The sequence below is a fragment of the Felis catus genome, chromosome D2 (genome assembly GCF_018350175.1).
Source record: "Felis catus isolate Fca126 chromosome D2, F.catus_Fca126_mat1.0, whole genome shotgun sequence".
Taxonomy (NCBI): domain Eukaryota; kingdom Metazoa; phylum Chordata; class Mammalia; order Carnivora; family Felidae; genus Felis; species Felis catus.
In genome coordinates, this window is record NC_058378.1 from 33,880,128 (window position 1) to 33,901,696 (window position 21,569).

Below are 21,569 nucleotides of genomic sequence, written 5' to 3' on the forward strand. Positions count from 1 at the left end.
TTCTTTTGACATGTAGATGAATCTCTATCAAGCAGCAAGTGGTCATCAGCCAAATGTGAATGGTCTCTTGGTCCATGGGATGCCTCTACAACCAAGAAATCTCTCCCTAATGGACAAGCTACTGTAAGAAGTATAAAACTTTAATAGACTCTAGAATTTACATAGATCACTGAGAAATAAAAGGAAAGCTAAATCAGTTGATCAATATGCATATTGAGTACCTACCAAGCAACCAGAGAAATTTGTGAAGTAAAAACATCTAAGGAAATGGTTTCCATCCTAAAGGAACAGATAATGTAACTGGAAAGAGAAGACACACATGGGTAAAAAGAGACCCATATAGGGCATCTTTGTGACTGAATGTCAAGTGTGTGGTACCCAGAGTGAATGCATGGTGATCCCAAAGAAGGAAGACATTTTGGTGGGTAACTGTAGGTTTGAACTTTTCCTTCAAAGAGGGGAGTTTGGATAAGCAGAGAAGAGCAACAATGCTATTGTAGGTAGGAGGAATGGTGTGGGAAAAGGTTTGGAAACAAGAAAATAAGAACTGTTTAGAAGAGAAAGCAGACCAGTTTTGCTATAATGAGAAAAGGAAGGGGTAGGTCACAATTTTAGTGCTTCTGACCTAAGGCCACTGACAATCTTTCAGAGTTAAAACAGATATATCATGGTGTAATTAGTGGGAAAAAGGCTATGAAATTAATGAAGGCTGGGACCAGACTGGGGGTTTTGAATGCCATGTTTTTGAGATCCGTTTATGTTGTTGCACATGATCTTCTCTTTTATTGCCAAGTAATATTCTACTGTAAGAATACATCACAATTCATTTTCCATTCTCCTGTTAGTGAATACCTGGGGTGTTTCCAGATCGGAGCTGTTATGCTTAAAGGCACTATAAACATTCTTGCACAGGTCTTTTTTTTGTAGACCTATGCCCTCATTTTTCTTGGGTATGTAGACAGTGTCATAGGACAAGTATATGTTTAATTTTACAAGAAACTGCCATACAGTTTGCTAAAGCTAATTACGCCATTTGACACTTCTGCCAGCAATGTATGATTCAGTTGGGAGCACATATATTTAAATCAGGAATCTGAAAGATAGATTTCACAGAACACAGATTGAAGCAGGAGGAACTGAAGGTAAAGAGTCTAATTAACATAGGGATTCAAGGGGCACCTGAGTAGCTCAGTGAGAAGAGCATGCAACTCTTTATCTTGGGATTGTGAGTTCCAGCCCCATGCTGGGGTGGAGAGATTACTTAAAAAAAGGGCGGGGGGGGGGGGCGTCTGGGTGGTTCAGTCGGTTAAGCGTCCAACTTTGGCTCAGGTCATGATCTCACGTCTTGTGGATTCGAGCCCCACATTGGGCTCTGTGCTGACGGCTCAGAGCCTGGAGCCTGCTTCAGATTCTGTGTCTCCCTCTCTCTCTGCCCCTCTCCTACTTGCACTCTATCGCTCTCAAAAATAATAAAAAACATTAAAAAACTAAAAAAAAAAAGGGGGGGCGCCTGGGTGGCTCAGTCGGTTAAGCGTCCGACTTCAGCTCAGGTCACAATCTCACTGTCTGTGAGCTCGAGCCCCGCGTCGGGCTCTGGGCTGATGGCTCAGAGCCTGGAGCCTGCTTCGGGTTCTGTGTCTCCCTCTCTCTCTGCCCCTCCCCCGTTCATGCTCTGTCTCTGTCTCAAAAATAAATAAACGTTAAAAAAAAAAGCTAAAAAAAAATAAGATAATTATATATGTGTGTTTGTCTATATATATATATATATATATATATATATGTGTGTGTGTGTGCATGTATATGTGTGTGTGTGTGTGTGTGTGTGTGTTCAAGCATGAGCTGCTAAAAGTCTGTACTCAAGTTGTAGCAAAAGATAAGAAAGGAATGGAATATTTTAGGAGCTACTGTAAAAGAAATCAGATTCTATAAAAATAGAAGAACCAAAGTCAACTCTGAGAAGGGAAACTTGTTTCAAGGGAAACTTGTTGTGGGATAAAGATGAATTTGGTTTGGGGTGTGTTGAGTTTATAATGCCAGGCCATCTCACTGGCAACATCGAAGAGGTCACCTTTGGAAGGTGATCTAGAAGTCACTTGGCTAGAGGTGATACTGAATCCAAAATTATAAATGAGTAGTCCAGAAGACAAAATAAAGATAAGCATAGAGCACTTAAGGCCTAAAGCTTCTGTAATGGAAAGGAGTTTGGGTGTGGAAAGGCTAATAAGTGAATGGTTACAGAGGCAGGAAGACCAGCAAGATCTCTTGTGAGTGATGCTCAAGGTTTAGTCCATTCCTTGATGAGTATTTCCCCTTCACAGTCCTCCAAACACTGAGGTATAGTTTGCACAACAAGACATCAAAGGGCCTGAAAGTTTGAGAAACTTGTTGAAAGCCAAAAGAGCATGTGGCAGAGCTTAATTATTTCACTTTCCCTCCATTTCCTTGTCCAAACGTTCTCCTAGGTGTCTTATAGCACAAATGTCTGTTTTAAAAAAACAAAATAAAAACCCCCAAATCTGTAGGGCAAAGTTTAAGCTACTGAACTGTTTCGGCATGATATTTTACTTATCAGAGTACTTACAGAAAAGTGTTATTTCAGTTGCTTATGCAAACAGAGATCTTCTGTAGTCCTAGTGCCCTGGGCAGCAGGCAGCTCTGGACCTTTTGCCTGCTTCCAGCTTTCCAAGGAACCCAAACCCCTACCCCCGCAGGCTCCAACGAGCGTGGCATTTTTTTTTTTAATTTTTAAATTTATTTTGAGAGAGCAGAAGCGGGAGAGGAAGAGAGAGGGAGACACAGAATCCAAAGCAAGCTCCAGGCTCTGAGCTGTCAGCACAGAGCCCGATGCGGGGCTCGAACCACGAACTGAGAGATTATGACCTGAGCCAAAGTAGGACATTTAACGGCCTGAGCCACCTAGGCGCCCCATGAGCTCAGCATTTTAATATTTGAGTGGGAGCCACACCGGTGCCACGTTGCTTCCAAGCAGCAATATTTGCCTTTCAACTAAGTCTTTCCTTTGGCACAAAGAATGCCTCAAATATGGTGGGGATCTCATTCCCTGAGGTAAACTTTCGGGAAGCACTCTAGTGTAGGTACTCCTCAGGTTGGCCTTCACTGTAACTGAAGAAGTCATGGTCTTGGCAGGTGAATAATGGATTTGCTTTCCCAAATCTCCATTCTATTAAATTACTTGTATGACTAAAACGATGTCCTTTTAAGAACACATTCTCAGAGTGCCTGGGTGGCTCAGTCGGTTAAGCATCCAACTCTTGGTTTTGGCTCAGGTCATGATCTCACGGTTCGTGAGTTCGAGCCCCACATCAGGCTCCGCACTGACAATGTGGAGCCAGCTTGGGATTCTCCCTCTCCTCCCCTCTGTCTACTCCTCCCCTGCTTGCTCTCTCTCAAAATAAATAAACTTAAAAAAAAAAAAAACAAAAACAAAAAAAAAACAGAACACATTCTCATGCCTGAACTAGATTATGTAGTTTGTATAAACTAGATTACTTTGCCTTTTTCTCCCTTGAATGTATTTTACATTCTAAGCTTTTGAGTCCTGTTTCTCTACACATAGCAATTCTGATTTCATTGTGGGTTTCTGATTTGGCCACTAGAGATCTTGATGACAAGCTACTTATGAGACCTGGATCCAGTACCATCCTTTCAACCCGAAATTGGCCAAATCGAGCCCTGGAGCTTAGTACATCAGCTCTGTCATACACAGTGCAGTCCGCCAGGAGACGCAATCCCCCACCACGTACGCTTCATCCCATCAGCACAAGCCATTCATGCGCTGGAACGCCAAGGCCTGTGGAAGAAATCCTCAGAGGATCCCGAGTGTAGGTTTCAAAGCAGAATTTTTTGGAAACTGTGATAAAACTAATGAAGAATTTTATGAACAGAATGAATGCTTAGAAATTAATCATTACATATTCTCATGATTGTTTAAATTCAATATAGAAAAGGTGTGGTTACAATTGAATATAATACGGCTATTGGATCTTTCTGTTAGTCTAGCTTAAGATTTATATTTCTACAAATGAAATGGCTAGAATACTTCAGTGACACTTATCTAAAGAATAAAACATATGTATCTTATTAAACATCTTCCTTAGTGGGTATATGTTCAGTGAAATTCATCCCAAAATAATAGATCCTCTGAATATTTTTCTGTACCATTGGGATCTGCTTATTCTACTGACAATGATAACATTTTAACCTCAGATAAGTACTTGCCTACATACCAGGAAAAATAAACCTTAGCACTTCTTAGGAAATAACACTAAACATATTCTTACCCTTTTCCTACCCTTACTTCACTTTGAGCCTCATAATGCAAAAAATATTTAGAAGCCAATTTTTCAAATAAAATTCTCTCATTAGTTGTTGATTCATAAAACATATTAGGATGTTTGATTCTAAGACTATGATCAAGGGTATGAGGTAATATGGCTGGCTATAACTGTGTTTTGAATTCAGTTTCTAAATTAAGCATATGTCACTATGCTTCTCTCCCAACATGTCATTCGTGGACTTTGATTTTTCAATTTCTTGTTTTAATTTGTCCCCATAGATTCAGTAAGAGATGTCTATACCGACCACAAATCTTTCATGACACCAGGGTTCTTCTCACCTGGTGAGAACTATTTTATTATGTTGATGTTGATACTGATACAGCTATAGATTAAATTCATTGAGGATGAGTGTGGATAAGGGAGGACTACTGTTATTAGTGAAAAGGACAATCAAAAGACCCAGAACTGTGGAGAATTCCATCAGATATGAAATTACAAATCCATAACAGGTTAACACCATGCAGTGTTAACATCAGACAGGGAAAATTTCACAAAGAGCTCAACTTATGCTGTGTGCCCAGGATAAAGTTTCAACAAAAATCAGAAAATACTATGAAAAATACTATGAAAATACTATGAAAAAAAACAAACTCTGATTTTCCAAAATCCTTTCACCGAGATTTCTTTACATAAAAACATAAACAGCTTAAAGCATCTGTGCATGACATTAACTCATCTCCTTCATTTCTTTCGTTCTAGTTAGTTCTCTTGTATTGTTGTAACTTTATGCTTTCCTATCTTGGTGTTTGCTGGTGGGATCTGCAGTCCAGGAGCGGCGGACTCACTCTCCTCTCCCTCACCAATGCCCCTGAGTCGAAACAATCTCCTGCCACCTATTGGCACAGCTGAAGTGGAACACTTAAGCACTGTGGGGTCACAAAGGCAAACGGTAGGTCTTTCTCCTATTGCCTTTTCCATGTGCTTATGAGACCTCACGGCCAGCAATTGTGCAAGATCCATGTTCTGGTCTTGATTTATACTGCATTTTGTCAAAAGTACAAACTGAATCCTAATTTATGACAATGGAATTGGAGCTGCTTGGCCTGCAGTTATCATACCTACCTGGGGTGATGTAGGCCATGTACAGCTCTCACTACAAATTAACGGTTTCTTGTAATTTTTGTCTCCTCTGCAGAAAACCCATGGTGACTCCAATCGAGCTCGAAGTGCAGTGGTGGATGAGCCTAACCATCAGCAGCCCCAGGAGAGGCTCCTTTTACCTGACTTTTTCTCCAGGCCCAACACTACTCAGTCATTTTTGGTAAAGCGACATACTTCTATGGTCTTGACAGTTGGGGAAAGAAAATTAAAAAAACTAGTCTGGCAGACTTAAGATTTCATGTAGTAGCTTAATCAACTCCAAGAATAAAAGCTGAGGTTCTTAATAATAAAAATAGCATTAGTAGTACATTTTTTTGAAATTCTAACTGGTCTCTGCCACTTATTCAACTCATAAAAAGAATAAGTTAAAATGCCTTATACATGAGTCACAAATTCTAAACAATTTAAATTGTTAAATATTAAATATTTCTGAGAACAAACAAAAAAAAATGTTAAACTCCAGTGCATATCAGATCAGCATAACTTATTCTCTAACACTGCCCTTACAGAGTTACACCAAAACTGGTATCCGATTATGATGTGGACTGATGGATAGGTAACTCACCTAAAAAAAATAGAAGTCAACTCTTTGATGTTTGAGATGCTTACATTACCATTTAATGTGCATTTACTAGCCTTTTAAGCAAATAACAGAAAAACTGAGTTGGGAGTGGAAGCCATGCACTGACCTTGCCCAACTGTAGGCCAGGAGCTCAGCCCCACCTGATCTTTGTGGCAAGAGGGCTTGAAGAGCCTCGGGAAGTGAATGGGGCCACACTCAGTGCCCAGGAGCCAGGGGCCTCACATCTTATACCAGTTTTCAGGATGGTGCTATTTGAAGCCCACTTATTCCAACTCATAAGCTTTGAACTATATCAGCCTAAAGCAATATACAATCTCCACTGAAAGAGTGGTGAGAACAATAAATTACTGGGATGTTGTATTAGTTTCCTAGGGCTACCGTAACAAATTACCATAGACTGGGTGGCTTAAAACAACAGAAATTTATTCTATCAGTTCCAGAGCCTAGAAGTCCAAAATCAAGGTGTCAGCAGAACAATGCTCCCACTACAGGATCTATGGATGAGGATCTTCTCACCTCTTCTTGGCTTCTGGTGGACTGCAGCAGTCCCTGGCCGTCCTTGCCTTGCAGCTGCATCACTCCAGTTTCTGCCTATGCCTTCACACAGCCTTCCTCCCTGTGTCTGTGTCCAGATTTCCGTCTTATGAAGATACCAATCATTGAATCTATGGCTGACCCTAGTCCAATATGACCTCACCTTATCTTGATGACATCTGCAGAAATTCTATCTCCAAATAGTCATATCCACAGGTTCCAGGTGGACATAAATTTTGGCAGCAGCTGCAGGAGGGGACACTTCAACTCAACAGACCTTAGGAGACTTTATTTAGGGGGAGATTCACCAAAACATGACCTAAAGGGAAATGTGAGCATTTCTGATTCTTACTCAATGTGAACTCTAGAAAAGTTTGAGAACCTCTATTAAATCTGTCCTCTCATAATTTGATTCAGGGCACTTGTTAAAGCAGTGTTCCATGATTATATTCTACAGCTAGATTCTCTATAAAACATTTATATATAATTTTCAGTTTCTTCTTTTTCTGATGTTTAAAACAATAAAAGTAAGAATTTCTTACCTTAGCTGTGTCTTTCCCAGTTTGCTGTCATGCAAAGGGAGATCAGCTAGTTGCTCGATGTAACTGAGAGCATTATAACTGAGTCCCTGGCTTGGCACTTCCAGACTAGCACTCTGCTCCTACAGGTGAACAAACTATTTTTATGGACCATTTAGCTCACCACAAAAGTTAGTCTGCTTTTGTAAATACAGTTATTACAGGAGAGCTACCGTACTCATTCACTTATGTGCTGTCTATGACTGCTTTCCCACTCTAACAGCAGAGTTGAGCAGTTTCTAGCAGTACGTACCACAAAGCATAAAATATCTACTTTCTGGCCCGCCAGAAAGGAAGTTTGGTGACCCCAATAAAAAAACAAAACAAAACAAAAAAAAAAACAAAAACAAAAAAAAAAACGGGGCTTCACCAAAAAAAGGTTCCTGAAATGTCTTAATTCCAGTGCTCTGACAGGGAACTGAGAGGGATGTTTTTTATTCCAGAAGCACCAGCAGGATGGCATTGATAGGTGTTTTTTTTTTTTTTTTGATATTTACATTTCAGTGTTTTAATCATATCTTAAAATTTTTAAATTATCAGAGGTGATTTTGAAATGTATGAACTTCATACTGAGAGTCACATTTCAAGTATGGAGGTAAAGTCATGGGTGTTTTAATGTTGCTGAAAAGGCTCTGTTGTTTTAAACTTTAGTCAGCAGGCAGTCTAAATTAGATAAAATTCCCTTAACAGCCATTATAAATACTGAGAAATATTAAACCATATGGATTACTTATAAGTGCTAAAATTATCTTAAAGGCATATTAATAAAATTTTAGAACTTAAGAAATTTTTAAAAAAAGAACTTAACATTTCTTACAAGTTAACAAATGGCTTTGTAGGTCCCCGGCTTGGGATTCTTTACTTGAAATACAAGAGTGCACTCAACCAACTTGTCCCTCAGCTGGCAGACAATGCCATTTACATTGCTGTCTGATTTCAAGGTATTCCTTTGTAAACCTACTAACATACATCCTTTGGGGGAAGTCCCATTGTAAGAAGTGTCTCATCTTTTCTGTTTTGCAGCCAGATACACAATATCATTCGTGTGTTGCTGAGTATCCTCATCAGGCCCGACCTGGTAGGGGATCTGCAGTGACAGGTGGGACCATTGCTCTTATTTTACTATGTGGCTATGTTAAGACCCTGCCTTTGTCTGTTTTCTATGTTTATTTTCCCTTCCTCCAGATTTTATTATATTTTGTTTTCCTACATTTGTAAATTATCTCAAATTCCTTTGGAAATGGCATAAAGATCGAGGAGACCTCTATTGCCCAGAGCCAAGTTCCAGATTCGTTTTCTCATATGTAAATTAACTTCTCACCACTCTGGCAAAATAGACAGTACTTTCTTTTCTTCAATCTAAAAAACTTAAGTGAAATAAGTCATTTTTATAACATTCAAACACTGCATGGGTTTTATTATGTAGATCCAAATTTCTGTAGAATAAACTTGCTATGGTCAGTTAACCTGCTAGGCCAAGGTAAGAAAAGAAATTTTAAAATGACAAGACATGCAGAGTCTTAGCCTATCCCATTAACTTTTATTTCTAAGTCATATTCTATAGACTGTATTTTCATAGGAAAGAAGAAATTTTAAGGATATCTTAAAAGTTATCTTCCTATAATGGTCTTCTCACCACCATCAGGGTCATTCTCATTATGTTGTAGGTGAAATATGGAAGTATTAAGCAGTTGAAATGTTTCCTGTTAATAAGATTAAAAAATAATCTGCCTCAAATTATCTGTCATCCAAGTAAATTCTCTTGTTCAGTTTCTATTTGCATTTTTTGGCAGTCTCTGAATGCTTTCAGTGGATTCTTTTCTTGGATTAGTAGTCCTCAAACAGACACAGTGCTGCCTCTGAGCTATAGTTACTCCATTTAGCCATGTTGATGGCCAGTTATAACATTTAGATAAGTGAAACAGACATTTAGTCTGTTTTACTTGGTGGGTTCTTCTCTAGAACTAGGTTTCATATCTTAATACAGACTTGTAGGTTTTACATGATAAAATAATGTAAATGTGGTTCTTACTGCCTTGGTAAATATATACTTTATTACTTAGTACCAGTCTCCAAATTTCAGTCCAACTGATAATTGGAGCAAAAAAGCCCTTAGATATAAATTTGAGATTACCAAATCTAAAATGTCTACTAATGTTACTTTATGATGTCATCTTTGTCTGACAGGTCCTCAGTTACACGGGTCTACAAAATCTCAAAACAGAGGTGGACCAGTCTCTAGAACCAAGCAGGGACCATAGGGCAAATAGAAGAACCTGCTTCAGGCTGCAGGGAACACGTGAGAGAATTTCATGAATCAGTGTCCAGTCATCTTGTGATGCGAAGCTTGTATACAAAAGAACTTAAAACGATCTTCATGAAGTGTTAATCTGGTGTAACTGACTGAGGAAAAAAAAAAAGAATATCCGCCAAAGATTACATGGGTACTGTTTTTCCAGTTACCATCTTCTTTCAGCATTAAGTAACCTACTCCACTGGACAGAATTTGTATCCAAAAATGTAACAAATGAATAATTATCCCCAAATCACTGCTCATGTTGTCTGTTAATGATGATCAGTTCAATTATAGGATTCTATAAGAGTCTATGAAGACTATACATACACAAAAAGCAGCAAATGATTGTTTGATAACATGAAGCTATATCACTGGCTTCAGAACACTTCCACTTGTATGAATTTCTGGAGAGTTGTACTCATTTTTAAGGCATTTTTAGGAGACAGTTCTGTCAAAACTCTGAGCTACTCATCAAACAGATGTCATTCCTAAAGCTTTCTCTTTAGATGTCCAATCTTCTAGGCAAAGAGGTATGGAAGGGGTGAGTAATAAAGACATAAGTGTTGAACACTGGTTTAAAGTAACTTATGTAATAAGTCATAATGTATATATATTTTCAGACAGGACAGCTCAACCTCACAATGCCTGCTTGATATCAGATTATGCTTTTCTTAAAGGACTTTAGTGGTTATATATATATATTTTTAACTATTAAATTCACCTTATCAGATTTTCTTAAGTTCTAAGTAAACTTGAAAATTTATAGAATCTGCTGGTAAGCCAGCAATGCCTTAAAATTTCAGAAACGCTGGTAATTGGTCTAGTATAAACATATCCTAAGAGCAGAAGTAGAGAACTTCAACATTCTTCTGATTTCACCATGGACTTTTTTTTGGAGGACATTCATAAATGCAGCATAATGCAGGTTTTAACTATGGCTTAAAATTATTTTATTTAAATTTCATTGAACTTTAATTTTGATGACCCTATAAGTTTTAAATCTTGTTAATCTTCAGAGTGGATAAATTCAAGTGACCATAAATAGGGGTATCTTTTTTATTATATCAGGGTGTACTAATGCTATCATATAAAGAAGACAGATGCTTTGAACAACCTGCCTTAAATTATATTTTCAACACAAATTAAAGAGTATTTTTTAACCTGTGTGTAATCACAAACTGAAAGCGTTTCACGTGCTTACCTCAGTTATCATACATAAAGCTCAGTAACAGAAGGGCTGTGTTATGCATATGGTATTGGATACGTAAGTCTACAAATCAGAGATATTAAGTTTAACAATTGCTAAAAAAATTTCCATATATTCCAATGACTATATACCGATGTGACTTAATTAAGTAAAAACCTGTACTTTTCTCACAAATCAATACCATGAGTGCATGGTAACAAACCACGGGATCAAGATGGTCTGCCTTTCAAATGTAGAGTCAGAAGACACCTCTGAAGAAGTCACTTAGCCCAATTCCCTCACCCTTTTATAGATGAGGAAACAAACGACCTAAGAACACTCTAACAGTTACAGGTAGGACAACTTCTGTTTATGATACTTAAACCAGACTACCTACTATAAATAAGCTGACTAGGATTATTTTTCTTCTCTCTTCTCTAGGCACCTTCCATAGTTTCTCTAGATCACAGATTTTTAAATGATCGCACAGATCATTTAAAAGGCCCCACAACTTAATAGTCCTTTTTAACCTGTTTATTTCATCAGGTATTAAGTCTTACAAAGATGCCTGAGGTAATCTGAACATGTTTCTCCTACACTTCAAGCAGAGTACAAAAGCTGGCTGAGTAAAACAAAAAGGAAAGGGGATCTATTTAAGAATATTAAGCCCGAAAGTAAACTCGCAAATATGTGAAAGACAGATGTCCAGCAAGTGTTCTGAAGGCTTTCTAGCCAGGTAGAGTTACTGTTCTAATAAACACACACATCACTTCAAATACTCTGCAGCTGTGTGCACACTCTTGTGTGCCAAAATGACCACTGCTAAAGGCTACATGGGACAGACCCACATTCCAGATAAGAGTTTCTTGCACAGAAGACCCACAGAAGCAAGTGCTGCCAGGAATACACCACTCACCCCCATCCCCTCAAAAATCACCACTAAACTCCTTCACACAGGACCTCAAAGAATGTCAGGGGATTTCTAGGGTTCCTAAAATCAGGTTGAGAGATTCTGCGTGGTTTACAGAATTGATCTGAATAATCTAGGCTGGAAGGACAATTTTTCTCAAGGGCGGGGTTGACTTTTGTCTTCAAATCTTGACTGTACCTTGCCTGTAAGGGCACCAATTAACACTTAAAGACTTTTGAAGAGAAAATTCCATTATTTCTTTTCTTTCTTGAGAGGCGTTTTTTTCCCTCCTCGTTTAGAAGGTTTGCAGTACTTTGCTTCCATCTGAGCCAGAAAATTGTCCATTTCCTTTTGCCGATCCTTTTGTCTGCTCTGTTTAAGAAGTTAAAACACAAGCTTTCAAAACACAAGGCTATCCAGAGACAAAAGTACTCAGTGGTTGCCAAGGGCTGGTGGAAGGGAGAATGGGTGAATGACTGCTAATGAGCAAGGGATTTCTTTTAAGGTGATGAGAATGTTCTGGAATTAGTGCTGACAGTTATACAACTTGATGAATATACTAAAAGCCACTGCATTGTGCACTTAAAAAAAATGAAAACATGGTATGCAAATTATGTCTTAAAAGAAAACAAAATACCCACAACATCATATATACACTATAATGAAAATATTAGCAGAAGGAATCAGAACACGAAAGTGGTGACAACCTTTAAAGACAACCTGTCAAGTTTACCTGAATGACTGCTTTCAAATTATCTACTCCTTCATCAAGGCCCAACTCCTTCCTGCTCATTTCTGCTTCTTTAGCCTCTTCCTGAGCCTAAAACAGAAACTCACATGAGACTCCATGGAAACTCAGTATATACTAAAAACATACCCTCTTTCCCAACACCAGATCTATTAATAACCTTTCACTTTGAGGATTATACAGGTTAAAAAGAACACAATTACATAAATATGTCATTCATTAAAAGACAACACAGCCGACAGCATGCAGTAGATCCCCTGATTCCAATAAGCATTTCTGAGTTTCCCTCATTTCTACTAGCTATGGGTACCAACTAGTTTGGTATTCATAAGCCACATGGTGGTAAGAATGAAAACAAAACACTAGAAGTAGGAAAGGTCATTTAACCAAGGATGCCCTCAAAAATGTTGTCAAGATACAGGCATCTCAGATTCCTCTCCTCTGGAAACCCACTTTTTACATGTGACTTGTGGCAGCCTTGAGAGTAACCCTGGCTTAAAATTCCCAAGTAGTCAGAACAAATACTAACAAACTCAGTTTTAACCTTTCTTTACCTGATTTCAAAGCCACCTTCTTCTGCCAAATTTTCCTAGGGCACTGATTCCAAAATACAACAAGAATATCTTGAGAAAGGTTAATGAGTTTGTTCTTTATTTCAGGGCAACAACTAACACTATAATAGGTCCCAAACCCCGGTAAATTTTCTAAATAACAATGAACACCATTAATACTGGGAATGATGATACATTAGGATTTTGTTATTCCAATAAAAAGAATTTCCATGCTCTACTTTCAGTCCTTGTATTCTATTTCTGTCTTTTAATACTGTGTACCCACTCCCCAGGTTTGGTGGAGTCTCTCTCAAAACTATACCATCCCCCATCCCCCAATTCTAGGGAAGTTTCTCAAGCTAATATCCTATTACTGGATACAGCTGTGCTCAGTTTCACCAGAGAAAATTATTACCAACTTAAACGGTCAACTTGAGCCTAAACAGATTTGGCCTATGAGCCCAAATGATTATTACTTTTTAAAGTAGGCTCCATGCCAAGCATGAGGCTTAAACTCATGACCCTGAGATTAAGAGTAGCATGCTCTACTGACTGAGCAAGGCAGGCACCCCCAAAATGATAACCTTGATACACATTCCACCTTGCTCAACAAATATGTACACGTACACACACACACACACACACACACACACACACACACACACACACACACACAAGCTCACCCCTGGTATGTATCTTGTATCAAAGTTGCAGACCTACTTCCACCTCCAAATCTTACACTGTCTACTTTCCACAGAGCTCCCATTAGGAAATCCAGGTTGAGGCAATGGTTACTATCCCAGAAGACCAGACACACAGATGTTTGCTACCTTGAATCCACGCCCTCCCAGAATCTCAGCTGTTCCTAAATTACTTTCCCCTGCCATCAACCCTCCCTCTACCAATGCCACAGTATAGTAAGGTACAGAGGCCACAATCCTGGGTTCACCACAAGAGTGTTTCTCTCAAAGTGTGTTTGGGAATACAGTTGCATCAAAATAAACTGAATCGTTTGTATAGAAATATATATTCTAGGCCTAACTCAAGGACCAGTCTGGGCAAGGGCAAAAGAAAATCTGTATTAACAAGACACAGTGCCCCCCCCTCCCCAAAAGTTTCTGTCATCCTTTCCCCATCCCTTAACCGATTGAGAACCACCGTCTAACCTATGTATCTGGACTCCATTAATTTATCTCTTGAGGAATAAAGAATATTTGTGTTAAGATGATATTAGTTTAAAAAAAAAGATATTAGTTAAACCGTACACATAGTAAAATCCTGTTGACCACAACATACTAGGGAAAAAAAGTTTCTCTTGATGAGCTGGCACGCTCATTTCATTAGACAACCACTATTTAGTAAGTTAACCCTGATTCGCATTTCAGTAATCTTCTATATATTTGTTATTGTAAATACTCTCATATTCTCTTCGGAAGCAATCAGGATATAAATAATAAATTGCATTCAAAATCTTACCCTCCTTTTTCTTGCATTCATCTTTTGCTTCGATTCTTTGACAAAGGCATTATAGGATGGGATCTCTCCAGCATCAATGGCTTGCTGAATAATGTTCCTTATCCTGGGTTCCTCTGTGTACTGCACACACAGTACAGACTCCATGATCTGATCCATGTCACCCTTGAAATCCAAATAGGCCTGTTTAATATCTGCCAGCTCTTCTTCAGAACCTTTGTATGTCTTTTCAAAAGCTTGAATGTCTTCTAGAGATATCTGAACAGAGACATATACTTTAGCTTTAACTGACAATTTTATTTTAAATAAATAAAAAGCATACTAGTAAAACTAGATTTAGGTGTTGAAATATTTCCCCCCAAGTACAACAGTTGCTTGAGTTGAAATTGTTGCAAGGAACCACATTTTCTATCCCAAAGCTTTTCCAGAGTTCTCCCTGCTCCAACCTTCACAACTACTAAATTACAAACCAGGAAATTTTAAATGAAGTCTCCCGGGAAAACTCGAGACTTACATGTGGATATGTACAATGAAGCACTATCTCGTAAAATATTAAACTACCTTTTTCACTACAATCGCTCTACATCAACAGTAAAGTAAAGGCTCATTTAAATAGATTTATTCTTTGTATCTCCTGCGGAATGCTTGCTTGTATGTGTGTATATATCTGTATTTTGAGATGAAACAAATTCCTCATTCCTACACAACACAAAATGCAATGCCTTAAAGGCATTCAATAAACGTTTGTCGAATGAATGAACAGTCACAGAGAAATCTCCAGAGTCCTCTACCTTTTTAAAAAGTAATCTCCAATACGTCTCCCAGTCCCGATCTTGGTTGAGCACATCAGAATCTTCGTCCACTGTTCCCTGCTCATTGTACAGTGCTCTCTGCTCTTTGTCGCTCAGAACAGAATAGACTTTCCCGAGGATCTGTGGGGAAAGAGCATCCAAAAGTCACCCTTTGCATTCCTCACTGAAACCGCGCTTGAGAACTAAAGATTAGAAAAAGCCAGACCCGGCTGGGCGCACTCCGCTGGGGCGGGGCCAGTCGGCCAAAAGACCAAGAGAAACCCAGGGGGCCAGTGGAGCGGGGACTCATATACCTGGAAACGGCGGGTGGCGTCTTCTTTGTCGTCCTCGCCGACCCGGTCCGGGTGCACCTGCAGAGACACCTTGTGGTAGCCGCGCCGGACCTCGCTGTCCGAGGCCTCGCGCCGCACGCCCAGCACTCGATAAAGGTCGGCAGTACCGAACACTTCCTCGCACAGCTCCAGCAGCCCCATGGCCAGTAAGGGCAGGGAGCGAGCTGCAAACTCCGCAAAAACTGCCGGTTCCGGCCACACTGCCTAGCGCTCCGAACTGCCTCCTTTTCCCGCGCAAAAATACCTAGGGCGACCGCGTCACAAGAAGCGCCGGAGGGGCGTGGCCAGGACGCCGCACTTTACGGCGGCTGCAACACGGGGGCGTGGCCAGTCTAGAGGGAGCTGCTGTGGGAACCTCCTTCCGCGTGGTTAGCCTTTGCGGCCCAGTGCCAGGATGCCCTCCTCCCCTTACTCAGGAAATCTGGCGCCTATCTTCTCCCCAGTGTCCCAACGCATAAGCTTATTTAATATATGGCAGGTCCATACTACTCGAATCTATATATTGCTGTTTTGTTTGCCTTTTTAGTGTAAAAAACTGCATTAGCATTGACGTTTGGCAATTTGATATGGTTCAACGATGCAGACAGGAGTACACAGAACGCGCAGACCCAATAATTTTGCAACCTACAGGCTGGGACTGCTGGGTAAGGGCTTTCCCTCGATTCCTGCAAGAAAAAAAACCCTAAACCAAAAGCACAAAATACCGGTCTTTTAACTCTAACGTTTATTACAGAATCATTCCCATTTACCTTTCACTTGGGTGAAGGTAACGTGACCCAAACCCTCATCTTAGGAAAAATAAAGATGCTTCAGAAAAAGTTTTTTTTTTTTTAATGCTTTCTAAAGTACAAAGGTGGGTTTCAGAATGTTGAATCTGATGCAATCAACTAGAAGATGGTGAGAAACTGTGTCAGGAGATCCAAAGCAAGGCTAGAGCTTGAGATAACCTTGGAAATCAGGGACAGGATGAGCTCACACAGGAAGTGTGTGTATACAGATCATAGGCAAAGGATAAACCAAAGCACAAACTGAATACTTGAGTTGGCAGAAACTCAGTATTTCAAAATAATACCTTAGCTTAACTCATTTCCCAGCAGTTCCCCTTGCTGTTCAATACTTTTCAGAATCATTCTCCTCTGATCTACAATTACAGTTTACCCAAAGATCTTGAACTCTCCAAAGTGGATTATTATCTTTAACTTCCAGAGTTCCCATGGTTTTCATAGCATTTCTCATTCCCAGATTCCAGATGAAATCCAGGTAGTCAGTTCTTCTTGGCCTGCTCTGCCTTCAAAGTTCCCTCAAAGCAAGGGAGGCCAACCAGTGACACCCCTGGGACAGACTTGATGATGCCATAGCAAGATCGCTGGTAACTGTTCTCAGAATACAAAACCCAGAGAATAAAATAAATTGGTACATTGATAGCCCTTTAGTATCTCCTCTATAAATCTCCCCACCCTGGTCTCATGCCAGAATTTGAAATCTGTACTATCCAGGGTGTGCACTAAAATTCTCCAATCCGTGCCTGTGGTTGTCCTGCAAAATGGTGGACCAGATAATGTGACACCTTGGGTTTTGGGCACAGCCCATCATTTATATTGCCAAATTCATCATACCTAAACCTCATCCTATCACTGGCTTTTTCAGTGGACTTTTGAAAAGCTCCTCATCTTTGCTCATCTCACACCCACCCTGCCCCAGACACTCTAATATGCTGTAAAGGGCTCTCCAGGTATGCATAGTGGGCTCTGAATCCTAGCTCTGCCCAAATGAAAATAGGTGGCTTTGGTCAAGTTTCCACCTCTCAACCTCAGCCTCCCATCAATAAAACAGAGACAATCCTACTCACTTTCATGATACCTAATAATCCTCACAAATAACCCTACTTGTAAAGAGCTGAGAATGTACATAGGTACTTTTCAATATTACCTTTCTTCCATTTTCATATTCTTAAAATAGGCTCTTATAGCCTAAAAGCTCATTAAAAACTCTACCTTTGTAGGGCGGCTGGGTGGCTCAGTCGGTTAAGCGTCCGACTTCGGCTCAGGTCATGATCTCATAGTTCTTGAGTTCCAGCCCCGCGTCGGGCTGTGTGCTGAGAGCTCGGAGCCTGGAGCCTGCTTCGGATTCTGTGTCTTCCTCTCTCTCTGCCCCTCCCCGACTCATGCTCTATCTCTCTCAACAATAAATAAACACTAAAAAATTTAAAAAAATCTGCCTTTGTAAATTTGAGATTATGTGTCAAACAAGACAATATAAATTTATAATTACAAAAAAATAATAATAAGCAAAGTGTGTCTTTGAGCTAGTGGGATGACCATAAGTGATTAAGGAAGGAATTACTCTGATGGACCATGGACAGGCTGGCTGGGGGCTGTCAAACAGGGGTCTTGGAAGGCAACAGATTGTAAAGTTGCCCAAGAGATCCAGGGCCCAACCCAAAGTCCAACACACCCCACAGTCACGGTCTTTCTCCCAGATGAAGGCTGAAAAATCAGATTAGTACCTAGACCCAGCTTTATGTCAGAAAGAACAAATCTCTCCCTGAGCCCTGCTCAGGCCAGGCCAGAACATGGGTGACTTAGAAAACTCCATTTATTGACCTCCAAAGCTAATAAAACTAAGTGCTCTGCACAGGTGTTTTAAGAGAACTTTGACCTTATTCCCAATGCTCTGCTCAAGCTCAGCTGAAGTCAGCTCGTTTTTGTTTCTGTAGCTTCTGTGTCTGTTTTCTGAGATGCTAAGAGGACTTCACGTGCCCGTTTCCTTCGCAGCCTCTCAGCATTTGTGATCATCATGGGATGCAGAGGGAAGAAGCCAGAGAGACCTACAAGCAACAGGATTTTCACTCATTATAACGTGGAAAAAGGAGTCTCCACATTCAAAATGACAATTAGAACACAACTTCAGCTCTCACTCCAGTCCTGATCAGCCTGAGGTAATGAAAGTCATTCTTAACTACTATCATCCTGAAACTGACTTCAATTTAAAATCCCCTCAATGAAGTAAGGCTAGAGCTACGTTACCCAGAAGCTTCTCCACAGGCTTAGAGAGGTGAGCCCCACAGCCAATCCAATGCCGGATCCGGTCCAGGTTGAGAGCAACGATTTTCTCTCCATGACTGTTGGGCAATGGGTCATAGGAGCCCAGCTGCTCCACGAAGCGGCCATCCCTAGGGCACTTGTTGTGAGCAGCCACAATGCGGTAGAAAGGCCGGTTGGTACAGCCACTCAAGGCAAGGCGGATGGTTAAGTGGCCTCCATGGTAGGCCTTGCAGAGGACAGTAGCTATAGAGAAATAAATGGTTAAGACACAAGAACTGAGTACACAAAATGGACAAAATGAGTTAGATAAACAAGCCCCTTCCTCAACTGTGTGTGGTATCTTTACATCCAACCAATTATTGTCAATCTGGTTTAAATATTATATTCTTTGTGAAACTCCTCTCATGCTCTTCAACGAGAAGTGACTACCTCCTCATCCCTCAATCCACTCAACACCAGCCTGCCATTTAATAGCTCTGCAACCACGACGGAGCCTCAGCTACCTCATCTATAAACAAAATGCCATTTGTCTCATAGGTTTTCAGCAAAGATTAAGGAAGAAAAAACTGAGGAGAGAGCTAAACGTAAGGCTGTGTGGCTGTTTCAGGTTGGGGTGGCCTCCAACTCGCCCTGGAGAGAGCTGTTTCATTCATCTGGTCCCATATGCCACCCCCCCCCCCCCCCTTACGCCGACGAGCTCCGCCCGGAAGCTCACTCACTGAGCTGGACCATGGTGCAGCCGGCGTGCGCCGCGACTTAGGGCGCCAGGTGCCGCGCCTCGCAGCGCCCCGCTGTCCGCACTGATCAGCGCTACGGCTTGGGAAGGGCGAAGGACGAACACCTAAGTCCACACTGCCGAACCTGGGGCGTGACCTGTCCGTGACCCAAGCCCTAGCGCCCTGGTGGCGGAAGCAGAGTCCACTCGCCCCGCCTCTTCCGCTTTTCGCTCCTACCCTTCCCATAAGGCAACGTCGCGAACCCTAATGTACCTTAAACTGCTGCAAAAAAGGCGCGCTGCAATTGCGTGTAGCGGGGGTGGTAGTGCGAGCCGAGCTGAGTGGGCGCTCTCGGTCTTCATTGGACAGTGGGTTCCTGCTAGAGTGAGGAATATTGGGAGAATCCAGGGGAGCGGCCAGGAGAATTGCTAAAGTGCTCTTAAATACATCCTTCCAGGGAACGTGTTTTGGGCACCTGTTTAGAGCCAAAGCCACTGCTGAGAAGGCCTAGCTGAAAGGGCGCTGTCCCTGCCCCTAGGAAGCTCATAGTCACGTGGGGGAGACGCTGAGCCCACACCAGAGTTGCTAAAGGTGGTCAGTATACAGTCCTGGGGCAGCTGAGGAGAAGGCGAACCCGATACTTCCTTGGTGCCTCAGGAAGATTTCATAAAGGAAGTAGCGTTAGAGTCGAGGCTATAGAAGAACAATAAATGAATGTGGAGTTTATTTTATCTTTCTATGTTTATTAATATGCCTTTCACTTTCCCTCCTATTCCTCCACCTCCCTCCTCTGCACCTTCTTTAAAAAAAATAAGAGAAAGGAGTCTTTATTTCTGGTTTTGCTATGCAGTGATCTAGAAGAAAAGGAGTGAAGGATGGTTCCTTTGTCATCTCTAGCCCTAGAATAATGGCCTCAGTTGTGAGTTTTCCATCTATTATAGAGTAATGGACTCTTCTTGGAGCCCTTGTGATTTAGATCCATAAAGATACCCGGGATTAGAGGTAATGAGCAAAGACCTCTCTGTTCAGCTCTGTTCACCATTGAATCCAAAGGGTCTGGTCACAACTAATGTGTTTGTCCTAATACAGTGACCCAGCATAGCATTCTTACTTTAGGCCCACTTTAGAAATTGATACCTTAATTCTCAAGTTCCAGGAAGTAAACCAGGCCAGAGACTTTAGCAGTTGACGTTCTAAAGGAGTGATCTGATAAGCTTTTACCAGAAACCTTAATAATGAACCCACTATACCTTAATTATAGAAATAATTATGTTCTTACACATACCTCAGTATACCTTAATAAACTCCAGAACCACACTGATGAATTTTTAATCTCTTCCATTTTTTATTGTCATCTAGTTTACTGTCATTTGTAAAACATCCCAGGAAGGGCTATCCAGTAAGATAGCCCATGGAAATAAATGAACGAGTTTCTGTTCATGGTGTTGTCCATTCCCAGGCCTCATGTGATGAAATATCCAGGGTTTAATTTCTCTGGGAAGGAAAGAAGCTCAGAGTCCCATACAGAATAGTCTTCAGCTGGAAGGATGTCAGAAAGATGGATTTCCAAAGCCAACTGCCTCCTGTACCATGTGGATCTCTGCAAGTAGAGTCTCATCTTTCAATTTCAGCTGCATAAGAAGATGGAAGGGGAGGAGACATGTCATACCTGATATATCTTTGTGGAAACCCCTCATTTACAGGGCCACAGTTAAAGAATATAGTTCCTTGGCATGAAATTGGCCCTTCCCATATTCCCTATTTCATGGTAGCTCCATTAAAAGACCTCAGAACATTGTGCTTACATGGACACATTCACTTTATGAAAATTCAAGTAGTATAAACATTTGCAATTTGTGTATTTTTTTGTAAAATAACCTTAATAAAGTTTACTTTTAAAAGAGTTCACATCATCACCCAATCTATCTTGACTATAATATTCCAATTTGGCAAGTGACAGGAATCAAAGATACTAGATTTAATTTTAGACTCTAGATGTGTAGTAAAGATGTCTAGTGGCTACTAAATACCCACTCTCCTTTCTTACTAACAAAATCTTCACTTCTTTTCAGGGCAGGAATTCAGCTAGCTAAAAATCTCCATTCCCTTCTTCCCTTAGATCTAGGGGTAGTCTTACGACGAATTGTGGCTAATGAAATGTCAGCTAAAGTCACTGCTGCTTTTTCCCCCCCAAAAGGAGATACTTTTCTCTGGAAATGATTTTCTTTACCATCAAATTCTATGTACTTGTGAAACATCTTTATTTTTTTAATCTGAGTGTAGTTGACGTACAATGTTACATTAGTTTCAGGTGTAGAACACAGTGATTCTACAAGTCTATACATTA

General features: G+C 40.6%; 4 protein-coding genes across 18 annotated transcripts in view; 1 reads left to right on the forward strand and 3 right to left on the reverse strand.

Annotated features, from left to right (window-relative positions):
• Positions 1-10,034, forward strand: part of FAM149B1 (family with sequence similarity 149 member B1) — an 87,440-nt gene extending 77,406 nt beyond the window's left edge. Inside the window, exons 9-15 of one of the 9 annotated variants that reach the window (XM_019813269.3) lie at positions 17-123; positions 3,618-3,842; positions 4,577-4,639; positions 5,124-5,247; positions 5,494-5,619; positions 8,178-8,253; positions 9,342-10,034. In XM_019813269.3, coding sequence (XP_019668828.2) covers positions 17-123; positions 3,618-3,842; positions 4,577-4,639; positions 5,124-5,247; positions 5,494-5,619; positions 8,178-8,253; positions 9,342-9,415 — 795 coding nt within the window. In that variant the 3' untranslated portion in view covers positions 9,416-10,034. Of the gene's footprint in view, positions 1-16; positions 124-3,617; positions 3,843-4,576; positions 4,640-5,123; positions 5,248-5,493; positions 5,620-6,476 lie in introns of all 9 variants that reach the window. The other 8 variants (XR_006587016.1, XM_045040148.1, XM_045040146.1 and 5 more) reach the window with 8 other exon arrangements.
• Positions 10,035-11,155: 1,121 nt separating this feature from the next.
• On the reverse strand, positions 11,156-17,887 carry DNAJC9 (DnaJ heat shock protein family (Hsp40) member C9). Its single transcript, XM_003994050.6, has 5 exons — positions 15,424-17,887; positions 15,110-15,250; positions 14,322-14,576; positions 12,280-12,366; positions 11,156-11,918 (listed from the first exon to the last, which is right to left on the reverse strand). The coding sequence occupies exons 1-5, from the start codon at positions 15,601-15,603 to the stop codon at positions 11,799-11,801; spliced, it is 783 nt and encodes a 260-aa protein (XP_003994099.1). The 5' UTR covers positions 15,604-17,887; the 3' UTR covers positions 11,156-11,798.
• A 152-nt stretch (positions 17,888-18,039) lies between these two features.
• MRPS16 (mitochondrial ribosomal protein S16) lies at positions 18,040-19,483 on the reverse strand. Of its 2 annotated transcripts, none has more exons than XM_019813277.2 (3): positions 19,195-19,483; positions 18,489-18,749; positions 18,040-18,289 (listed from the first exon to the last, which is right to left on the reverse strand). In XM_019813277.2, exons 1-3 carry the CDS (start codon positions 19,466-19,468, stop codon positions 18,156-18,158), a joined length of 669 nt encoding a protein of 222 aa, XP_019668836.1. In that variant the 5' UTR covers positions 19,469-19,483; the 3' UTR covers positions 18,040-18,155. The 2 variants fall into 2 exon arrangements, with proteins under 2 accessions (XP_019668836.1, XP_003994100.1); XM_003994051.5 differs by having other exon boundaries at positions 19,226-19,375.
• A 1,060-nt stretch (positions 19,484-20,543) lies between these two features.
• Positions 20,544-21,569, reverse strand: part of CFAP70 (cilia and flagella associated protein 70) — a 106,277-nt gene continuing 105,251 nt past the window's right edge. For all 6 annotated transcript variants that reach the window (XM_045040137.1, XM_045040138.1, XM_011287342.4 and 3 more), the window contains one exon: positions 20,544-20,853. In XM_045040137.1, coding sequence (XP_044896072.1) covers positions 20,773-20,853 — 81 coding nt within the window. In that variant the 3' untranslated portion in view covers positions 20,544-20,772. The remainder of the gene's footprint in view (positions 20,854-21,569) is intronic.